Source organism: Peromyscus maniculatus, chromosome 10, assembly GCF_049852395.1.
Source record: "Peromyscus maniculatus bairdii isolate BWxNUB_F1_BW_parent chromosome 10, HU_Pman_BW_mat_3.1, whole genome shotgun sequence".
NCBI classification, from domain to species: Eukaryota; Metazoa; Chordata; class Mammalia; order Rodentia; family Cricetidae; genus Peromyscus; species Peromyscus maniculatus.
The window spans coordinates 4,291,848-4,310,090 of record NC_134861.1 but is presented as its reverse complement, the minus strand read 5'-3'; the positions used below and the strand labels follow the sequence as shown (position 1 = coordinate 4,310,090).

Below are 18,243 nucleotides of genomic sequence, written 5' to 3'. Positions count from 1 at the left end.
CAGCATGGCTCCAATGGTGGCATGTCTCTTGGATACCTACATAGCCATTGGTTATTGTTCTTTCTTCCTTCCTTCCTTCCTTCCTTCCTTCCTTCCTTCCTTCCTTCCTTCCTTCCTTCCTTCCTTCCTTCCTTTCTTTCTTTCTTTCTTTCTTTCTTTTTTTCTCATTTGTTTTTTGAGACAGGATTTCTTTGCATAGCCTGGCTGTCCTGGAACTCCCTTTGTAGACCAGGCTGGTCTTGAACTCACAGAGATCTGCCTGCTTCTCCCTCCCGAGTACTGGATTAAAGGCATGCACCACCACAACATGGTTTGATTTCTTTTATTGTTTATTAAAAAATAAAACTCGAGAGGTCCTGAGTTTAGTTCCCAGCAACCACAGGGTGGCTCACAACCATCTATAATTGCATCTGATGCCCTCATCTGGTGTGCAAGCAAACATACAGACAGTACACTGTATGCATAATGAATAAATAAATCTTAAAAAAAATAAAACTCAGGGATAAACATTAATAAGCCTGAGAGAACCACAAGTGACTATGACATACTACCACTGTCCACTTCCCGGCTCAAAAGGCCGCACAACCATACAGCTCTGCCTCTTAACTCTTTTGAGGGACTCTCTCTCTTCTTCTGAGTCCTTCAGGGAACTTTATGATCCATTCTGGCCAGCTGAATGTGAACCCTGCCTCTCGAACCAATTCCCGACTCCATTGGACATCAGACCACAACACAGACAAAATTTCCATTAACATTTCCTTCTTTTTGTCCAATTAAAAGGGAAGGATTCTAACTTTTAACATAGTAAAACTATATACAATAAGAATGATTATCAGATTTATCTAAACAGAAAGAAAAGGTATTAACCTTAACAAAATGAAACTGTATACAAGAACAATTATCAAGTAAGAAATACATTCATAATGTCCAATCCATTTGAATTTGGCAAATTTAGAGAAAATACTCTATTTATTAGTGTCCTCTCCTTGTGAGTCCAAAGTTTTGTACCTAGTTTATTTTCTACCATAATTAAGGAGCACTGTAACTGTAACTATATAGTCTTCAACTCTATCAAAGACCTGAGAAGGATATATTATCTGAGTAAACAGGAAGTGAAGAGCAAGCAACTTGCAAAATTATTAGAAATGACAGAAACAACTGGCTGCCTGGACAGTCACCCTAGGTTCCTCTGCAATGCTGGCATATACAACTCCAGCCTACAGGCTTAGAATATCTGACAGACATTTCTGAGAAGCAGAAAATTTTGAAGGACTGTTCCCCTGTCTTGGCAAAGTACAGCAGTTGCTTTTGTTTGTCCAATTTGGACAGCATACTGTTAGCAGTCGAGGCAAGGACAACTTCTTGCCCAAATGGCTAGCTTTTGCCAGAAAGAAAGTAAACTCCATATAGCAATTCTTCAATGCCCATCATCCTTTTTTGAAGTAGAATGGTGCCACCTTGGAGCAGATGTGTCTCATTGTCAAGAAAAACCTTATGTTATTAAAACATTTAAAATGCCACATTCTATAGGTCTTTGAAGTGTTTGAAGATCACCTATCTAAAATATATCTTTGTATGATCTTGAAAACATACCTAACATGACTATAAGTTTGATAGTTATGGGTGACTAACTATTAACCTGTATTTTTTTATTATCCTAAATAAAATACCTTTCACGGACTAAAACTTTACATTACATTAAGCTATCTGCATAGGTATAATACCTTAAACAAAAATAGAAATATATATGGTATAACAAAAATAACCTTAAATTTGCATCAATATATAAAAATAGCATAGATAAGAGTAGAAACATACGTACAATATAACAAAATATCTTAAACAATTTATATCAATATACAAAAATCCATACCAATGTAAATTTTTTTGAGAATAATAGTTGCTTTTTGGATTAAAGTAGATTTAATAATCTACCCTTTTTTTCCTATCATTCTTATCTCCTCCCTTTTCTTTTTAGAAAAAGACCCTTGAATATAACCTCCTTTTAATAGTTTTTTTTCTTGACCAAAACCAGTAACAACTTGCAACCAACATCCCTAAACAATGATAAACATTCACTATCCACCAAAGGACCAAAAACCATCCATCCCACCTCTTGGGAATGTGGGCGTTGTATTTTCTAGACTTTCCTGTTGAAGTGGGGTCTCGGCATCTTTAGGGAACACTGAGAAAATGGAGATAATAGCCAAGTTATAGGGAATCTAGCTGTTGTCCAATCTTGGTGTGAGGGAACAATGCAAGGCTATCTGAAGTCCTGGATGGAGTAGTCTATGAGGCTGGACAATCTTAACTGTCTTGAAATTGTCCTGAGCAGTTTATAGTCAGCTTGGTGGCATTATCACAATCCAGGTGGATTCATCATTGTGGAGCCCCATCATCTTTTGGAGACTTCAAAGGTCGATGTTAGGAATGTTCATTGTCCACTGTGAAAACTTTAACATTTTAAATGTCATATGCAGCAGATCTTAGAGAGGTGAAAGGACCATAATCTATTAAATACACCTAGGATACACAAGCTGAATTCCTAAATAACTGCTTCAGACTCAAGCCTGAAATCACAAATGGGAAGCTACATGAAGCCTAAGGTTAGAATTAGTTCATACTCTATAAGACCATTAATATCACAACAGAAAGTTTAAATATACATATATATTGATCTTATGAATTTTGAGATAATATTTATACCTTAAGAAAAGTTTTAAAGTGTCAAATCCAAGGGATATGAGATTAGTGACAATATAATAGTCCCTAGATTTTGGTCTTCTTCTGTACCATATCAGGTGGCTTTTCTGACATGAGACAGAGACTTTTTGGATTTTCTTTTATCAAGTGTGCTTGGGTTTAGAGGAGAGAGCCACACTCCAACTCCAAAGCCAGCTTTAGTTTTTTTTTTATTGAGATTGGACTACATAAAGACCATCTATCTTAACATGTCTGTAGAGAACAGCAAAAACAAACATTTTGAAAGATTTATGAAATTTTATCCTGTAGGAAGTGTGCTACACCATTAGGCCAACCTAGCCCTACTTTATTGTTCTATGACCCTAGCTTCCTCTCTCCACCATGTCTCCCATTGTAATTGAGGACCAGCTTCCAGTATTGCTGTAACCAAATCTTTCCAGTCTTGTGGAATAATTCTGTTACTAGTTGCCCATGAATTTAACATCTGCCTCCCAAAAGGTGAATGCTTTTGCTTCCTTAAATCTCCTCAAATCTAACATTTCGACATGAGTCCAGTAAGCTCTTCCATAGGAAATGCCTGTCATTTAGTGGTTCCTGTATGGTGACTGGATAAATTACAGTTTTTTTTTTTTCTGATAACCTTGGGATGCTCCTCTTCAGTTTCATAATGTAATGATGTGATAGATTCTGCTCTGTCTTTGAATATTTTTATTATTTTTATTAGTAAGTTTTTCCAAGGCTTGTATCTTATCAGTCAAATTTTTATTATTTTCATTAGTAAGCAGTCAAAATTTTATTATTTTCATTAGTAAATACTTGTAAGGCTTGCAATTTTTTTTTTTTTTTTTTTTGGAGCTGAGGATCGAACCCAGGGCCTTGTGTTTGCTAGGCAAGCGCTCTACCACTGAGCTAAACCCCCAACCCCGTAAGGCTTGTATTTTATCAGTCAAATTTTTGTCTTTTTCAATAGTAAGTATTTGTAAGGCTTGTATTTTATCAGTCAAGTTTTTTATTTTCATTAGTATTTCTGAGGCTTGTATATTATCAGTAGTAATCTTTTCTAAGGCTTGTATCTTATGAATTGTAAGTTTTTTTTTTTTAAGGTTTGTATCTTATCAGTAAAATTGTATTTGGCACAGTTATCAAACCATTTTTTAAGAATAAATCAAGAATTGCCAAACTGATAATAATTATGACTGACATTATGTCGATTCCAGCTAAGTTGTTTATCCTCTCCTTTATCTTTTTTATTTGCACCCATCCATAGTAGCAGTAAACGGTATTAATTCCCTGCATTGTGATATGTCCGATTCTTAACATGGGAAATATTTTAAGATTGTCTTTACCCCTTTATAAAAATAATTAATTTTTCAATTAATTAATTCAATAGCCTAGTTCAAAGTTTTAAAATTGCCAAGTGTCTTACCAGCGCAGATGCAGATGCAAGGGTTGTGCAAGGGTAATCAGATGTAGTGACAATGTTCTACCAGCAGGGGGTGCAGGCCCAGCACCAAGGCGGGAGGGGAGCTGTTACTGAGAGATCCAAATGTTAGAGAATCCAACAGTTCTGCTCAGCACCTGGCAGCTAGTAGCAAATGAGCTCTAGCCCAGGCAGCAGTGGTGGTGGCAGTGACCAGTGGGGCCAGGCAGCTGGACTACCTTCTGCCCTGGTGCTTGGCCTGAGAGGGGAGTGGCGGATACAGGGATGAATTGTGAGGATCCAGGGGTTTGTGCCTGGGAGGGCAGCCTGGTGGCAAGTAAGGGCCCGGGCCTGCTGAGACAGCTAACCCTAGCGGTGTTTTGGGACAGGGGCAGGCAGCAGCTGAAGGCTGTTGTAGAAGAACTGCAATGGAAAACTCCCAAATGCAGGAAAGCAGGTAGGGAGTGGTTGGGAAAAGGGAGAATAAGCTTTCTGCTCTAGTAGTGGTGTGGCAGAGTCACACTGCCTTGACGTGGTTTGATAATGCCCCATGTGGCCACCAGATATTGTTATTTCTTTTATCATTTATTAAAAAATAAAACTTGGTCAAAATGCAAAACATTGTTACTCTGTTACTCAACAATTCTACCCTTAGGAATATATCCTCAAACTACTGAAAATGCGCACCTATGAAACATGTACATAAAGGTTTACAGCAGTGTGTTGCTAATAGTAAAAAAGTTAAAACAACTCAAATAGCTATCAAATACTGGAGAGAAATAAACTGTGGCTTATTCATACAATAGAATATTATTAAGACATAAAAATGAATGAGAAACTGACAGATTAAATGACTTTGGTGAACCTTCATAATTTCATTTGTAGATCTTTCCATTTCTAATTTATAAATACATTTGGGGTTATAAATTATAAATGTACTGCCTCCTGTCAACATTGTATACTTCTATTTGATGATTTTTGTGTCAAACATTATATGGAAATGTTTCCAAGTATTTTCTGTATTAACTGTGAATGAATAGAACAAAATAAATTGCCTGTGATGGAAAAAAAAAAAAAAAACTTGGAATAAATATTAAGGATATAAACCTGAGAGAACCACAAGTGACCGTGACACACCACTACTGTCCACCCCCTGGCTCGAAAAGGCTACACAACCCCATGGCCCTGCCTCTTCCTCATCTGAGGGCCTCTCTTTCCCTTCTTTCAAGTCTGCCGTGGAATTCCATGATCCATTCTGGCCAGCTGAATGTGAACCCTGCCTCTCAAAACATCACCTGACTCCATTGGACATCAGATCACAACACAGACAAAATCCCTATAACAACGGGTGGCAGCCCAGACATTGGGCATCCTTGTGGCCTTTGGTGGCAACATGGGCCATGAATGGCCACACAGACCCTGCCTGTGGTAGGGCTATGGACCCAGACATGGTCTTTGGCAAGCATCCGGGGACTGGATGCATCTCCCCAGGTGATAAGAAGGCCTCCCACATCAGCCTACATCTCACCCCTTCACTTCAGATCGTCCCCTTTCCAAGCACTTGAACCATTCAGCTTCTCTTTCTCTCCCATTTTTCCACCACATATTTGTTCATTATAATGGCAGGCCCGTGGATGTCTTCCTGTCAGCTCAGGTTTTGAGGACTTTAGTAGAATGTAAAAATTTACAACAAAAAAAATGTTGTAAAAATAGACATGGACACAGAATTAGATAATAATCTACATCTTTTTATAATAAAAGCATTGAATAAAGCAGATTTTTGTTGTTGTTTGAGATAGGGTTTCACTGTGTAGCCCTGGCTGTCCTGGAACTCACTCCATAGACCAGGCTGGACTTGAATCTGAGAGCCACCTGCCTCTGCCTCCCAAGTGCTGGGATTAAAGGCATATGCTGCCATTGCCTGGCCAAACTAGGATTGGAATGGAACTTGTTCAGCTTGATAAAGGGCATCTACAAAATACAGATAACATCACATATTTTTAAGTGTGAAAGATTACATGGTTCTCTCTTAAGATTAGGAACAAAACAAAATAGTTTTTGCTGCATCTATTGAGCTAGAGGTTTGGAAGTTTCTTGGTGTTGGTTCTAGCCTGGGGCAGTTAGGTAGGAAAAAGAAGTAGGAGTTGAGAGGTGGCTAAGCAGTTAAGATCACTGGTGCTCTTTTTTTTTTAAGTTTTATTTATTTATATATTTATGTTATTATTTTATTTATTTATTATTTTATTTATGTATATAGCATGTATGACTGCAGGCCAGAAGAGGGCACCAGATTTCATTACAGATGGTTGTGAACCACCATGTGGTTGCTAGGAATTGAACTCAGGACCTCTCTGCAAGAGCAGTCAGTGCTCTTAACCTCTAAGCCATCTCTCCAGCTCACTGGTGCTCTTTTAGAGACACCCAGTTTGGATTCCCAGCACCCACATGGTGGCTCACAACCATCTGTGTCTTGTTATAGGCGTTATAAAATAGAATCTGATGTCCTCTTTTGGCTTCCAAGGACACCAGGGACACAAGTAGTACACAGACATGTACACTGGCAAATCACTTATACACATACAACTTAAAAATAAATTTAAAAAAGAAGTGGAAGTATTCAAATTGGAATTTTATTTGAGATGATATATTTTTTGTTGTTGTTTTTATTTTTTTTATTTTTTTTTTTATTTTATTTTATTTTTTTTTTTTTTTGGTTTTCCGAGACAGGGTTTCTCTTGTGTAGCTTTGCGCCTTTCCTGGATCTCACTTGGTAGCCCAGGCTGGCCTCGAACTCACAGAGATCCGCCTGGCTCTGCCTCCCGAGTGCTGGGATTAAAGGCGTGCGCCACCACCGCCCGGCGTTGTTTTTATTTTTTGAGACAGGGTTTCTCTGTGTAGCTTTGCGCCTTTCCTGGAACTCACTCTGTAGCCCAGGCTGGCCTTGAACTCACAGAGATCCACTTGGCTCTGCCTCCCAAGTGCTGGGATTAAAGGCATGCGCCACCAATTGTCTGGTTTTGCCCGGCTTTGTTTTTGTTTTTCCAGACAGAGTTTCTCTGTGTAACCCTGGCTGTCCTGGAACTTGCTCTGTAGACCAGGCTGGCTTTGAACTCACAACTCAGATAACCACCTGCCTCTGCCTCCCACATGTGCCATCACTGCCCAGTGAGATGATGTCATCTTGTATATAGAAAATTCTAAGGAATCGACATACACATAAATAAGAAACATTACCAGAGCTAATAAATGAGATTGCAAGGCTGGTAGGTACTAGATTGTTATATAAAATTTTGTTGTAATGTTATACACTAGCAAATAAGAATAATAAATTAAGAAAATAATTCCATTTATATTTTCATCAAAGTGAATAAAATGCTTCTATACAGCAGAATAAATACAACATTTGTATATTCAGCAACGAAACACTGAAAAATTAAAGAACATCTAAATAAATGACAAAATATCAAATGTTCATGGATCAAAAGACAGTATTGCTAACATGGTCATACTCAGCAAATTGGTATGTGTTTTTAATCTGTTCTCTATCAAATTTATTTGTTCCTTTTGTGGAAATCAGCAAACTGAGTTTAGAATGCATACGTATATTTAAAGGTACCCAAATAGTTGTGGTATTCCTGGGAGGAAAAAAAACATAATTGGAGAATTCACACTCCTCAGCTACAAAGTTATAATAATCAAGACAATATGGTACTTTAAGGATAGATATATTGGGTTGGGGATTTGGCTCAGTGGTAGGCAAGGCCCTGGGTTTGATCCTCAGCTCAAAAAAAAAAAAAAAAAAAAAAAAGGATAGATATATAAGGTCAGTGGCATAGAATGAGAGATTCGGAAGTAAACCAATATGCTGACACTCAGTCAACTTATTGTAAGTCCACCAAGACCACCCAGAAAGAGAAGGCATAGTCTTTTCAACAAATAATTCTAGAATAAGTAGAAATCTACATATAAAAAAATGAAGTGGTATTCTTACCTCATACCACAAACAAAAAGTAAACTCCACATAGATGCAGACCAAAATGAAATAGCCAAAGTATACAACTTTTATTATTAGATATTTTAATAGTAAACTGTAAGGAACTTTTATAACTCAGTGATAAGAACTCTGAAATTAAAAAAAAATTACATTTATTTGATGTATTTGAGTGTTTTGCCTGTAATGGTGCATGAATTCAGAAGAGAGTGTTGGACCCCTTGGGACAGTCGTTACGGTGGGTGGTGGTGAGTCACCATGTGAGTTCTGAGAATCAAATCTGGGTCCTCTCTACAAGAACAGCCAGTGCTCTTTACTGCTGATCCATCTCTCCAGCCCTAAAGATGTATTTTGTGCGAATGAGTGTTTTGTCTGCATGAGATCTGGCTCCCTCTTCTGGCCTGAAGGGATATATGCAAGTAGAACACTGTATACATAATAAATAAATAAATTTAAAAACAAAAACAAAAACAAAAAACCCAACAAACAAACAGCAAAGTAAATGTGTATTTTAGCATGGAAGAATAGGTATACTTTTGCAAAATCTACCTTCCTTTTCATCTACAGGAGTGGATTTTCCTGTTAGATACTATACTTAAAGTGTTAAATTAGCAAGGCACTGAATCATCTGCTAAATTTGCACTGATACCACCTGTTCTTAAAAATAATCCTTTGTCTTGTTTAGTATCAGGCCAGTAATATTACCTCTTAGTGGCTGGACTTTAGTTGACATTTCTTCTCTTATCACAAATGTTTAGAAACATGGCTTTTCCTTTCTGTGAGAATTAATAAAAATTTTGGTAATATTGAAAGTAGCATTTCTACTTAGAGCTAATTGTTAAATAGTATTAACAGAATCAATCTCTTATGTCATTTTAGAAAACTGTGATGGCACATGCCTTTGATCCCAGTATTTAGAAGGCAGAGGCAGGCAGATCTCTGTGATTTCCAAGCCAGCCTGGTCTTCACAGAAAGACCCTGTTTCAAAATAAAATATAAGGGCCTGGAGAGATGGTTCTGAGTTTAGGAGCACTGGCTGCTCTAGCTTCTATTCTAAGTCCCCACATAGTTGCTCACAGCTACCTGTAACTCATCTCCAGGGGATCCAAAACCCTTTTCTTGTCTGTGCGGGCACCAGGTAAATATGTGGTGTACAGACATATATGCAGGCAAAACAACTACACACACACACACACACACACACACACACACACACACACACACACACACACATCCTACAGAGGGGACATCAGATTCTTTAAATACTGGATTTGTCAACTAAGAAAATATTGTTTTCTATTATTACCAGTGCCTAGTATAATGGGTATTTATAAATAAAGGAGCAAGCATGCTTCTTTAAATAGTGAAAGAAGTGAACTCATTGTTTTCTTGTGCCCTGCTGCATGAGAAGAAACCTAGTTTGAGAATCTTACAAGGTGTTGTACCACTTCCTGTGGTACACCAGGAAGCTTTGTAACTTCTTGAACCTATTTTCTCACCCATCATGGTCATTCTGAGGTTAAATGAGATATTAAAGTGCCTTAAATCTATTAGACAACTTAAATCATTATGGATTTCAGCTATCAACCATTATGGATTACAATAGTATTGTTAGTTTTCACTTAGTTATATATTTTGATCAACATTTTAACTTCTTTGATGAATTAGCTGCTTTGATTTATAGAAAACAGGAAGTTTTGATAGTAGCTGGATTCCACATAGTCAGAAGTCAGTCTGGAATTCATTTATGGACTTTAATTATAAATTAAATAACTAAGTATCATCTGGACTTTTTTTCTTAATCTAGACAATGATTTTCTCAGGTGTTTCCTTTTTCCAGAACTGGGACCTAGGGACACTGTCAGTGAGAATGTAAAGTGGTAGACCCATTGTAGAGGGGAGTTTCATGTTGAATATCAGTATTTAAAATGTGTGTATTTGAGGCTGAAGAGATGGCTTAGTTGAGAGCAATGGCTGCTCTTCTAGAGATGGGACCCAGATTTGGTTCCCAGCACACATGTGGCAGCTCACAACAGTATCTTAGTCCAGTTCCAGGTGATTGGACACTCTCTTCTAGCCTCTGAGAGCACTGCACACACATGGTGCACACACACATATATGCAGGCAAAACACCCAAACACAGTAAATAAAAAATAAAATGTTCAAGTTTTTTATTGTGTTATTCTTTGATATAGTAATTCTATTTTTTGTTCATTTGTTTGTTTGTTTTTTGAGACAGGGTTTCTCTGAGTAGCCCTCGTAACTCCCTCTGTAGACCAGGCAGGCTTCAAACTCAGAGATCCACTTGCTTCTGCCTCCTGAGCACTGGGATCAAAAGTGTGCACCACCACTGCCCAGCATAGTAATTTGTTTTTAAGAACCCATTCTATGGGAACCAAATGGCTAGAGGTGTTGGTGGTAATGGTGCTTGTAGTAGGAAAATTGGCAAATAGAATGTTTAGTCAGTGCCTGCTTACAAAGGCTATACACATACACATATATATTTTCCTGTTTGTATGAGGATGAAAAATTGTGTTTCTGAAGAGATATCTGTGTGATTTAAAATTTTTAACTGTAATTAAAAATATAATATGAAATTTACATGAGCCATTTCTTTGTTTTTTTTTTTTCGGTTTTTTTTTTTTTTTTGAGACAGAGTCTCTGTATATAGCCTTGGTAGTCCTAGAAGTCACTATGTAAACTAGGCGGCTCTTGAACTCACAGAAATCTTCCTGTCTCTGACTCCTGGGACTAAAGACATACACCACTACACCCAACAACTATTTCTTCTTAATATAGTATTTTCATTAATTATTTGAGAATTTCTTTCATGCATTCAGTATATTTTGATAAATATCCTCTCCCCATTTTTCCTCTAATTCCTTCCAGGTCCAACCTTCACACCCTACCTCCTCCTAACTTCATGTCTTCTCTTAAAAATAATCCACTGAGTCTAGTTTGTACCACCCATAAACTCAAGGGTAGTGGGCCATGCACTGGAGCATGGTTGACTTATCAGGGACCACACCCTTAATGAAAACTGAGACTTCTTCCCTCGGAAGCCATCAACTGTCAATAGCACCTTATCTAGGGGTGGGGCTTATGAGACCTTTCCCCTCCATGCTAGATTGATGACTGACTTGGTCCTGTGAAGGTTTTGTGCAGGCAACCACAGCTAATGTGAGTTCAAAAATGTAGTGGTCTTGTCATGTCCAGAGGATACCATTTTGATTCAGTCCTTCCCAACCAGTAGCTCTTGTAACCTTTCTGTCCCCTCTTCCAAGAGTACCTGAGTCTTGGAGGTAAAGAGCATGATGTCCCATTGTGGCTGAGGATTCCATAGACAGTTTTCTTTACATTTTGACCAGTTGTGATTTTCTGTTTAACCACCTACCACTGCTCAGAGAAAGTTCTCTGGTCTGGACTGGGTATAGAGATACAAATTTAGAGGACAGTTTTATACTATGTCCACTTAGCAAAATAATAATCATAATATGTTCACCCCAGAAGACTATGAACTCCTGGATCATGAGTTTTGGGCCAGATTTACAGGCATGAGTTTCCTCCCATAGAAGTGGCCTTAAATCCAATTGGAAAGTGATTTGTTATCCCTGTTAACATATTACGTCCATGAATATACTTCAATATGCTGTCCATTATTGTAGCTCACAGGGTTTACAGCTGGCTAAGATTGTGGATGACTTTCTCCCTGAGAAGCTTACGTGGCATCTTCTGGTACTGTGAAAGCAAATTAGTCAGGTGGAAGCTTCCAGGCCAGTACTAATTAATTTCTTTGTGTCCTGTGACCAGAGTGTGTGGTATCTGTTTCTAAGTGTATATAGTTCAGTAATGTTAAGTACATTTACACTGTTATGTAGAGAATTTCTAGAACCTTTTTATCTTGTAAAAAGAAAACACTGACATCAGCAGTCTGATAGCCTTTGTCTCCCACACATAGCCCCTTCTACTTTCTTCCATTTTCAGTTTTACTACCCACATGTATATTCATAAGTGAAATTAATTCTTTTGGGACTGGCTTATTTTATTCAATGTAGTGTCCTTAATGATCATCCATGTTGTAGAATAAGTCAAAATTACTTTTCTAATGTTTTAAAATTAATTAATTAACTGTGCAGTGCTAAGGATTGAATTCAAGGCAAGTAAGTATTATACCACTGGGCTATGTCCTTAGCCCCAAAATATCCTTTTTAAAATCTTTTCTCAGGCTGGAGAGTTGGCTCAATGGTTAAGAGCACTGGCTCTCTTCCAGAGGGCCTGGGCTCAACTCTCAGTGCCCATGTGATGGCTCACAACAGTCATAACTCCAGTTTCAGGGGATCTGATCCCCTCTTCTGATTTCTTTTGCCACTACACACATGGTGCCCATACATGCAAATAAAACACCCACATACATAAAACTAAATTATTTTCTCCTTTTCATGTCTGTCCAGCCATCCATTCATGGACATGGACTGTTTTTCATGCTAGGCTTGTGCAGTGCTAGGGACTAAATTCAGGTCCTGCTGCATGCTAGACAAATACTCTACCTATCAACCACATCCCCAGCCCTGCTAGCAAGAGTAACATGGCAGTAGATTGGGTGTGCAAATTCTTCTTTGAGAGCCTGTTTTTTGTTCTATATGTGTTTTGAGTTTCTAAGAACAGATCTAGAAAGCAGGAAGCAGGCTGAATGCTGGAGAGGGGGACTGGGATGGGTGGTACTTTGACTTCTTTCATATACTAAAACATTTATAGTAGGCATGAAGTTCTTTATATGATTGGTAAACTATGACAAAACTAATTGTTATATATTTGGTTTGTGTAACATTTAGAAGTCAGAAGTCTCCTTACCACAGATACCTTCAGCTGTTGTGAAAGACTGTAAATGGAATCTAAAGCGGAATTCCTTCCCTAAAAATGTTTTCCACGAATGTGCTAGGTAAGTGTTCTATGCTCAGCCTTGCCTATATTATGGGTGTTTGGGTTTGCTGAGACAGGTTCTTGTATAGCCCAGGTGGGCCCCAAATTCACTTTGTAAGCTAAAGTTAGCCTTGAAGTTTTGATCCTTCTGGCCCTACTTGTGAAGTTCTAGGATGGTAAGCATGTGTCATGTGCTATACCTGGCTTGTGTGTATATTATCTATTGGTAACCTCAAGATAGAAGGTGACAAAATGTTTGTTTTAATTTTTTATTTTTATTTTATACAAGTTGAATTTTTTTTCCTTTGAGACAGGGTTTCTCTGTGTAACAGTCCTGGCTGTCCTGGAACTTTCTTTGTAGACCAGGCTGTCCTAGAACTCAGAGATCCACCAAAAGGCTTCAGCCAACACCACCCAGCTTTTGAACTTTTGTTTTTAATTTTTTTTAACAAGTTGAGTTCTTATTTGGATAGTTTTGCAATTAGAATAGTCCCTTTCAGTAATTTTGTGTAGAAACGGTTAAGTGAAGAGTAATGATCACATGTACATAAATGTTATACTGAATGGTGTCCAGCCTCAATAGCACAGCATTTCTATGATAACTCTAAGCTATCTTTCCTCCACATTCCAAAGTGCTTGTGTGGAGCTTGAAAGGGATCTAAAAATATTTTTTTAAACCTAAACCTAAACCTAAGCATTTGCTGAAAATGGGTTTTCTTTGGATTTTTGTAGTATAGACGGGGAAGTTCTTTTTTTTTTTTTTTTTTTTTTTTTTTTTTTTTTTTGGTTTTTCGAGACAGGGTTTCTCTGTGTAGCTTTGCACCTTTCCTGGAACTCACTTGGTAGTCCAGGCTGGCCTCTAACTCACAGAGATCCGCCTGGCTCTGCCTCCCGAGTGCTGGGATTAAAGGCATGCGCCACCACCACCTGGTGGGGAAGTTCTTAAGTACGACATTTTGACTAAATTTAGCTTCCTTATGAACACAGGAAAAAAGTGGTTTCTGAGGAAATCTGGTAAGAGGAAGTGGTGTTTTGTGTAGCTGTGTGGATAGTCATTTGTCTCACAGAAAGGAAACTAAGGCCCAGAGAAATGTGGAAAAGCTTGTCTTGAGCTCTCTCTGGTCAGATGTGATTCATCACTGTACCTCCTGCATGCAGTGGGTAGTGGCAGAAGGATCATGGTCTGAGGTAGACTTTGACTACATACTGTCTCTTGGGGGCTAGAGAGATGGCTCAGCAGTTAAGAGCACTGGCTGCTCTTCCAGAGGACCTGTGTTCAATTCCCAGCATCCACATGGCAGCTCACAACGGTCTGTAACTTCAGTTCTAGGGCACCTTGCACCCTCACACAGATATAAATGCAGGAAAAACACCAATGCACATATAAATAAATAAATTTTAAAAAAGACCTTTTTTCCAAAAGAGCAAACAACAACAAAACCTAACAATACAGAACAGAAATGAAAAACAAAAACAGAAAACATACAAAATCTTGCTCCAGCTGCAATTTAGAGGGAGCTTGGAGGGAGGGAGGGAAAGTATATGCAAAAGCTGCCCTATATAGTTGGGTATTATCTGACCCACCAATCTATAAATTAGGATATACACAACATCAATCCATTATCTTCTTTTTTTCTCTTCAAGACAGGGGTTCTCTGTGTAGCCCTGGCTGTCCTGAAACTCCAGGCTGACCTGGAACTCAGAAATCTACCTGCCTCTGCCTCCTGAGTGTCCATCACCATTGCCCACTCACAATCTATTATCAAGTGGAAGTGGTATATATGTGTTGGACCCAGGTAGGTCTTGAAGGCACAAGCATGCTATATGAAGAAGTTGTCCAAATGCCTATGGTTTCTGTTTCCATCACAATACCATCTGCTCCCAAACGTGCACCTTTAGCCTCATGTGGTATGCTCTGTGATCAGTTGACTAAGGCCTGGTTTACTAATGGCTCTGCATGTTATACAGGCATACCCAAAGCTGTTTCTGAGACACTCCTGAAAGATAGTGGCAAAGGGAAATCTTCCCAGTGGGCAGAACTTTGGGCAGTATCCATGGTTATGCATTTTGCTTGAAAGGAAATATGGCCATATGTGTAATTTATGGGCTGTAGCCAGTGGATTGACTGGATGGTCAGGGACTTGGATTTTTGAGCATGAAAAATTGATGAGAAAGACATTTGGGAAAAAGTATTTGGCTCTCTCCAGATGGGTTAAGGATATGAAGATACTGTGTCCCACATAAATGATCATCCAAAGATGACTTAAGCAGAGAAAGGGTTCAGTAATCAAGTAGACAGGATGGCCTATTGTGTGGACGGACAGTCAGCCTCTTTCCCCAGCCATGCCTATCATTGCCTAAGAACAGAGTGGTCATAGTGGCAGAATGGAGGTTATGAATGAGCTTGACAACATGAACTTTCATTCACCAAATCTGACCTGGCCACAGCTGCTGCTCAGATTTGTCCTAGATATGACACCATTTCCAAGGGTGACTATTGGATACTTCCTCTATGGAAAGGATAATTTGTCCTTACTGGAGTGTTGTATATCTGGTGGGGGTTCACATGGGTCCGTGGAAAGAAGGCACAGAGGCACTCTAAGGATGAAATTTTTAGCCTTTCCAGCTGCAGAGGAATCATTCTCTCATGGACTGACTCACTATAGCTTAGCAAAAGGACCTTTTATGGTTATACAATTCACACCATTAGCAAGTCAGTTCCATATACCAAAACCTTTATCTAAGCCCCCCAAAGGGACAATGCCAAATGTAAATCCTCAGTTGAAAGACATCCTGGTTTGCCAGGTCCTTTCTCAACCAAGTTTTGCATAGGCTCTGAACCCCTAGGTGCAGACTTCAAACAGAAGGTACCAGAGACAAAAGGTAGCAATCACAGAAGGCAGATCAAAGCTAGGTGCTAACACTCCAGAATCAAACCAGCTGCAGAAATCTGCAGGAATTCTCCCAACATACCCCCCTTTTTTATATGCAACAATTAATTATATTGGAGATTATGTAGCTTTACAGCATATACAGCCTTTTCTCTTTCTGTTTATCAATCTTACGTAAGTAAGCCAAAAAACATTTTAAAGCCGATAAGGTTACACTTGCCTAAACAAGAAATCTACTCAAGTGATTTTATAGGGTTGAATGAAGTTATAGTATCTGCACGGCTTTCCATATCAGTTAACTTTTTTGTGAAAGTTTCCTCAATTTTTTTTTTACTGTAAATCATAAATCATTTGAGAAGAATTAGGGTGATCTTTCAAATGCTTCTTAACCTTTTCCGAATCATACTTGCTTTTATTGAACTTTAAAGATATAATACAATAGGATGTGACATTCCAATCACATTTTAATTGTATCTACTCCTTCAATATTTCTTTTTATTTACAAACTGTATGGCTTATGTCAGGCCTCTTGCTACCTAGCTCTTATATTTCAATATTTCTAACTGATCTCCTAACAATATAACAGCTTGTCTCAAACCAGCTAATTCATTAACTATCTTACTATTTTATTTTGTTCAGTTCAAAGTTCTGTAGAATGTTTATGTCAGTCTCGAAATAACTCAGCAGTTTGAATTTCTTTATGAAGGGCCACTCTGGCTATTGCAGTAGTAGCAGTCAGTGCAATAATTCCCATAATAACTGCAGTAATCAATCCAACAATTTGACATGTTCTTCTTAATCTTTTTGTTTGTTTGTTTTTTGAGACAGGGTTTCTCTGTGTAGTTTTGGTGCCTGTCCTGAATCTCACTCTGTAGACCAGGCTGGCCTTGAACTCACAGAGATCCACCTGGCTCTGCCTCTCAAGTGCTGGGATTAAAGGTGTGCGCCACCACCACCCAGGTCTTCTTAATATTCTTTCAGTGAGCTTCTGTACCAAGATCATCACAGTGAGTTTTGCTATGGCCTTGACAACTTCACAGGTATCCAGATTGCTGGCCTTGTTTTAAGAACATATAAACTTTCAGAAGTTAAGTTTAAAGACATACTAGCATTAATACAAGTATAAAGGGTACAACATTCACAAGTGATGCTATAATTATTAGGGTGCCATTGTATGGGCCCCTTTAGTAGCAAGTAAGGCAATAGTACACACACCATAAAAGGATGGCTTTGATTTAGTCTAAAAGACCAAGTATACTTATCATCCTTAAAGTTTAGCTTACCTTCCCATGCTTTAAAAGGGTGGAAGGCACTTGCTAATTTCTACAAGTTAATCTGAATTGAACTGCTAAATTGCAGGAAAGGACCTGACATTCCAACTCCATGCCATTGGATAGGATCATTAACAGAAGAACTATTTTCTACAGTTCCATTCAAACTATACCGCTTCCATCTTAACTCTGAGTGAGAATATTTTCCTTGAGGGGAGCCATAAGGGCTCTAATAAATGTCATCTCTGTAGGAGATATTAATTAACACTTGAGGGTTCTCACTCTTACATTGTTGCCAGTGTACCTAGTCAGATTCCTTGATGGTAACCCTCATCTCATAGAATAGTAGATTTATGGATCTAGCAGCATTAATCTCCTGTCCTTTGAAACCAGATGCATGAAGCATATAAAAATTATTATGATAATCTTGGGTAGTATTGACTGTAGATAGCCACACTTGAAAGGTCATATCTAAACATTGAATTCCAATTCCCATACAAATAGGAATTCCTTGTACACTCACAGTATAATTTTTAATCTCTTTACCCTTCTCCATTGGCTGAGCAGGACTTTGGTTGTCATAAGGACCAGGTAGCCAAGAAGATTCATTAACCACCACAGGAATATCCGTATCTCCCCAACTTATGTTACGTTAATTGGAGGATTAGGAATAAAGTCCCAGTAAGCATAATCAGTCCTTGTTATCTGTACAGTTATCACAGATAGCACGGCAAGGAATAGATTTGTAGCATTTACAGGTCTTTGAGTCATTTGAATTATTGCCTCCTCTTTGTCACATGAATTCTTTTTTTTGTTTTGTTTTGTTTTTGTTTTTCGAGACAGGGTTTCTCTGTGTATCTTTGTGCCTTTCCTATAACTCATTTGGTAGCCCAGGCTGGCTTCAAACTCACAGGGATCCACCTTGGCTCTGCCTCCTGAGTGCTGGGATTAAAGACATGTGCCGCCACTGCCCAGCAAAGATTTTGTAGAGTTCTGCCTGTAGGTATGGATGGCACCAGATCTCATTATGGGTGGTTGTAAGCCATC

General features: G+C 38.4%; 1 protein-coding gene across 24 annotated transcripts in view; it reads left to right on the top strand.

Annotated features, from left to right (window-relative positions):
• Positions 1 to 18,243, top strand: part of Grk4 (G protein-coupled receptor kinase 4) — a 104,024-nt gene that overhangs the window by 17,423 nt on the left and 68,358 nt on the right. For 21 of the 24 annotated variants that reach the window (XM_076546970.1, XM_076546965.1, XM_076546972.1 and 18 more), the window contains one exon: positions 12,947 to 13,053. The exons of the other annotated variants lie outside the window; for them this stretch is intronic. Coding sequence is in view for 15 of the 21 variants with exons in the window: in XM_042285837.2 (XP_042141771.1) it covers positions 12,947 to 13,053 (107 nt within the window). In the remaining 6 variants the exon portion in view is untranslated. The remainder of the gene's footprint in view (positions 1 to 12,946; positions 13,054 to 18,243) is intronic. 24 annotated transcript variants of the gene reach the window in all.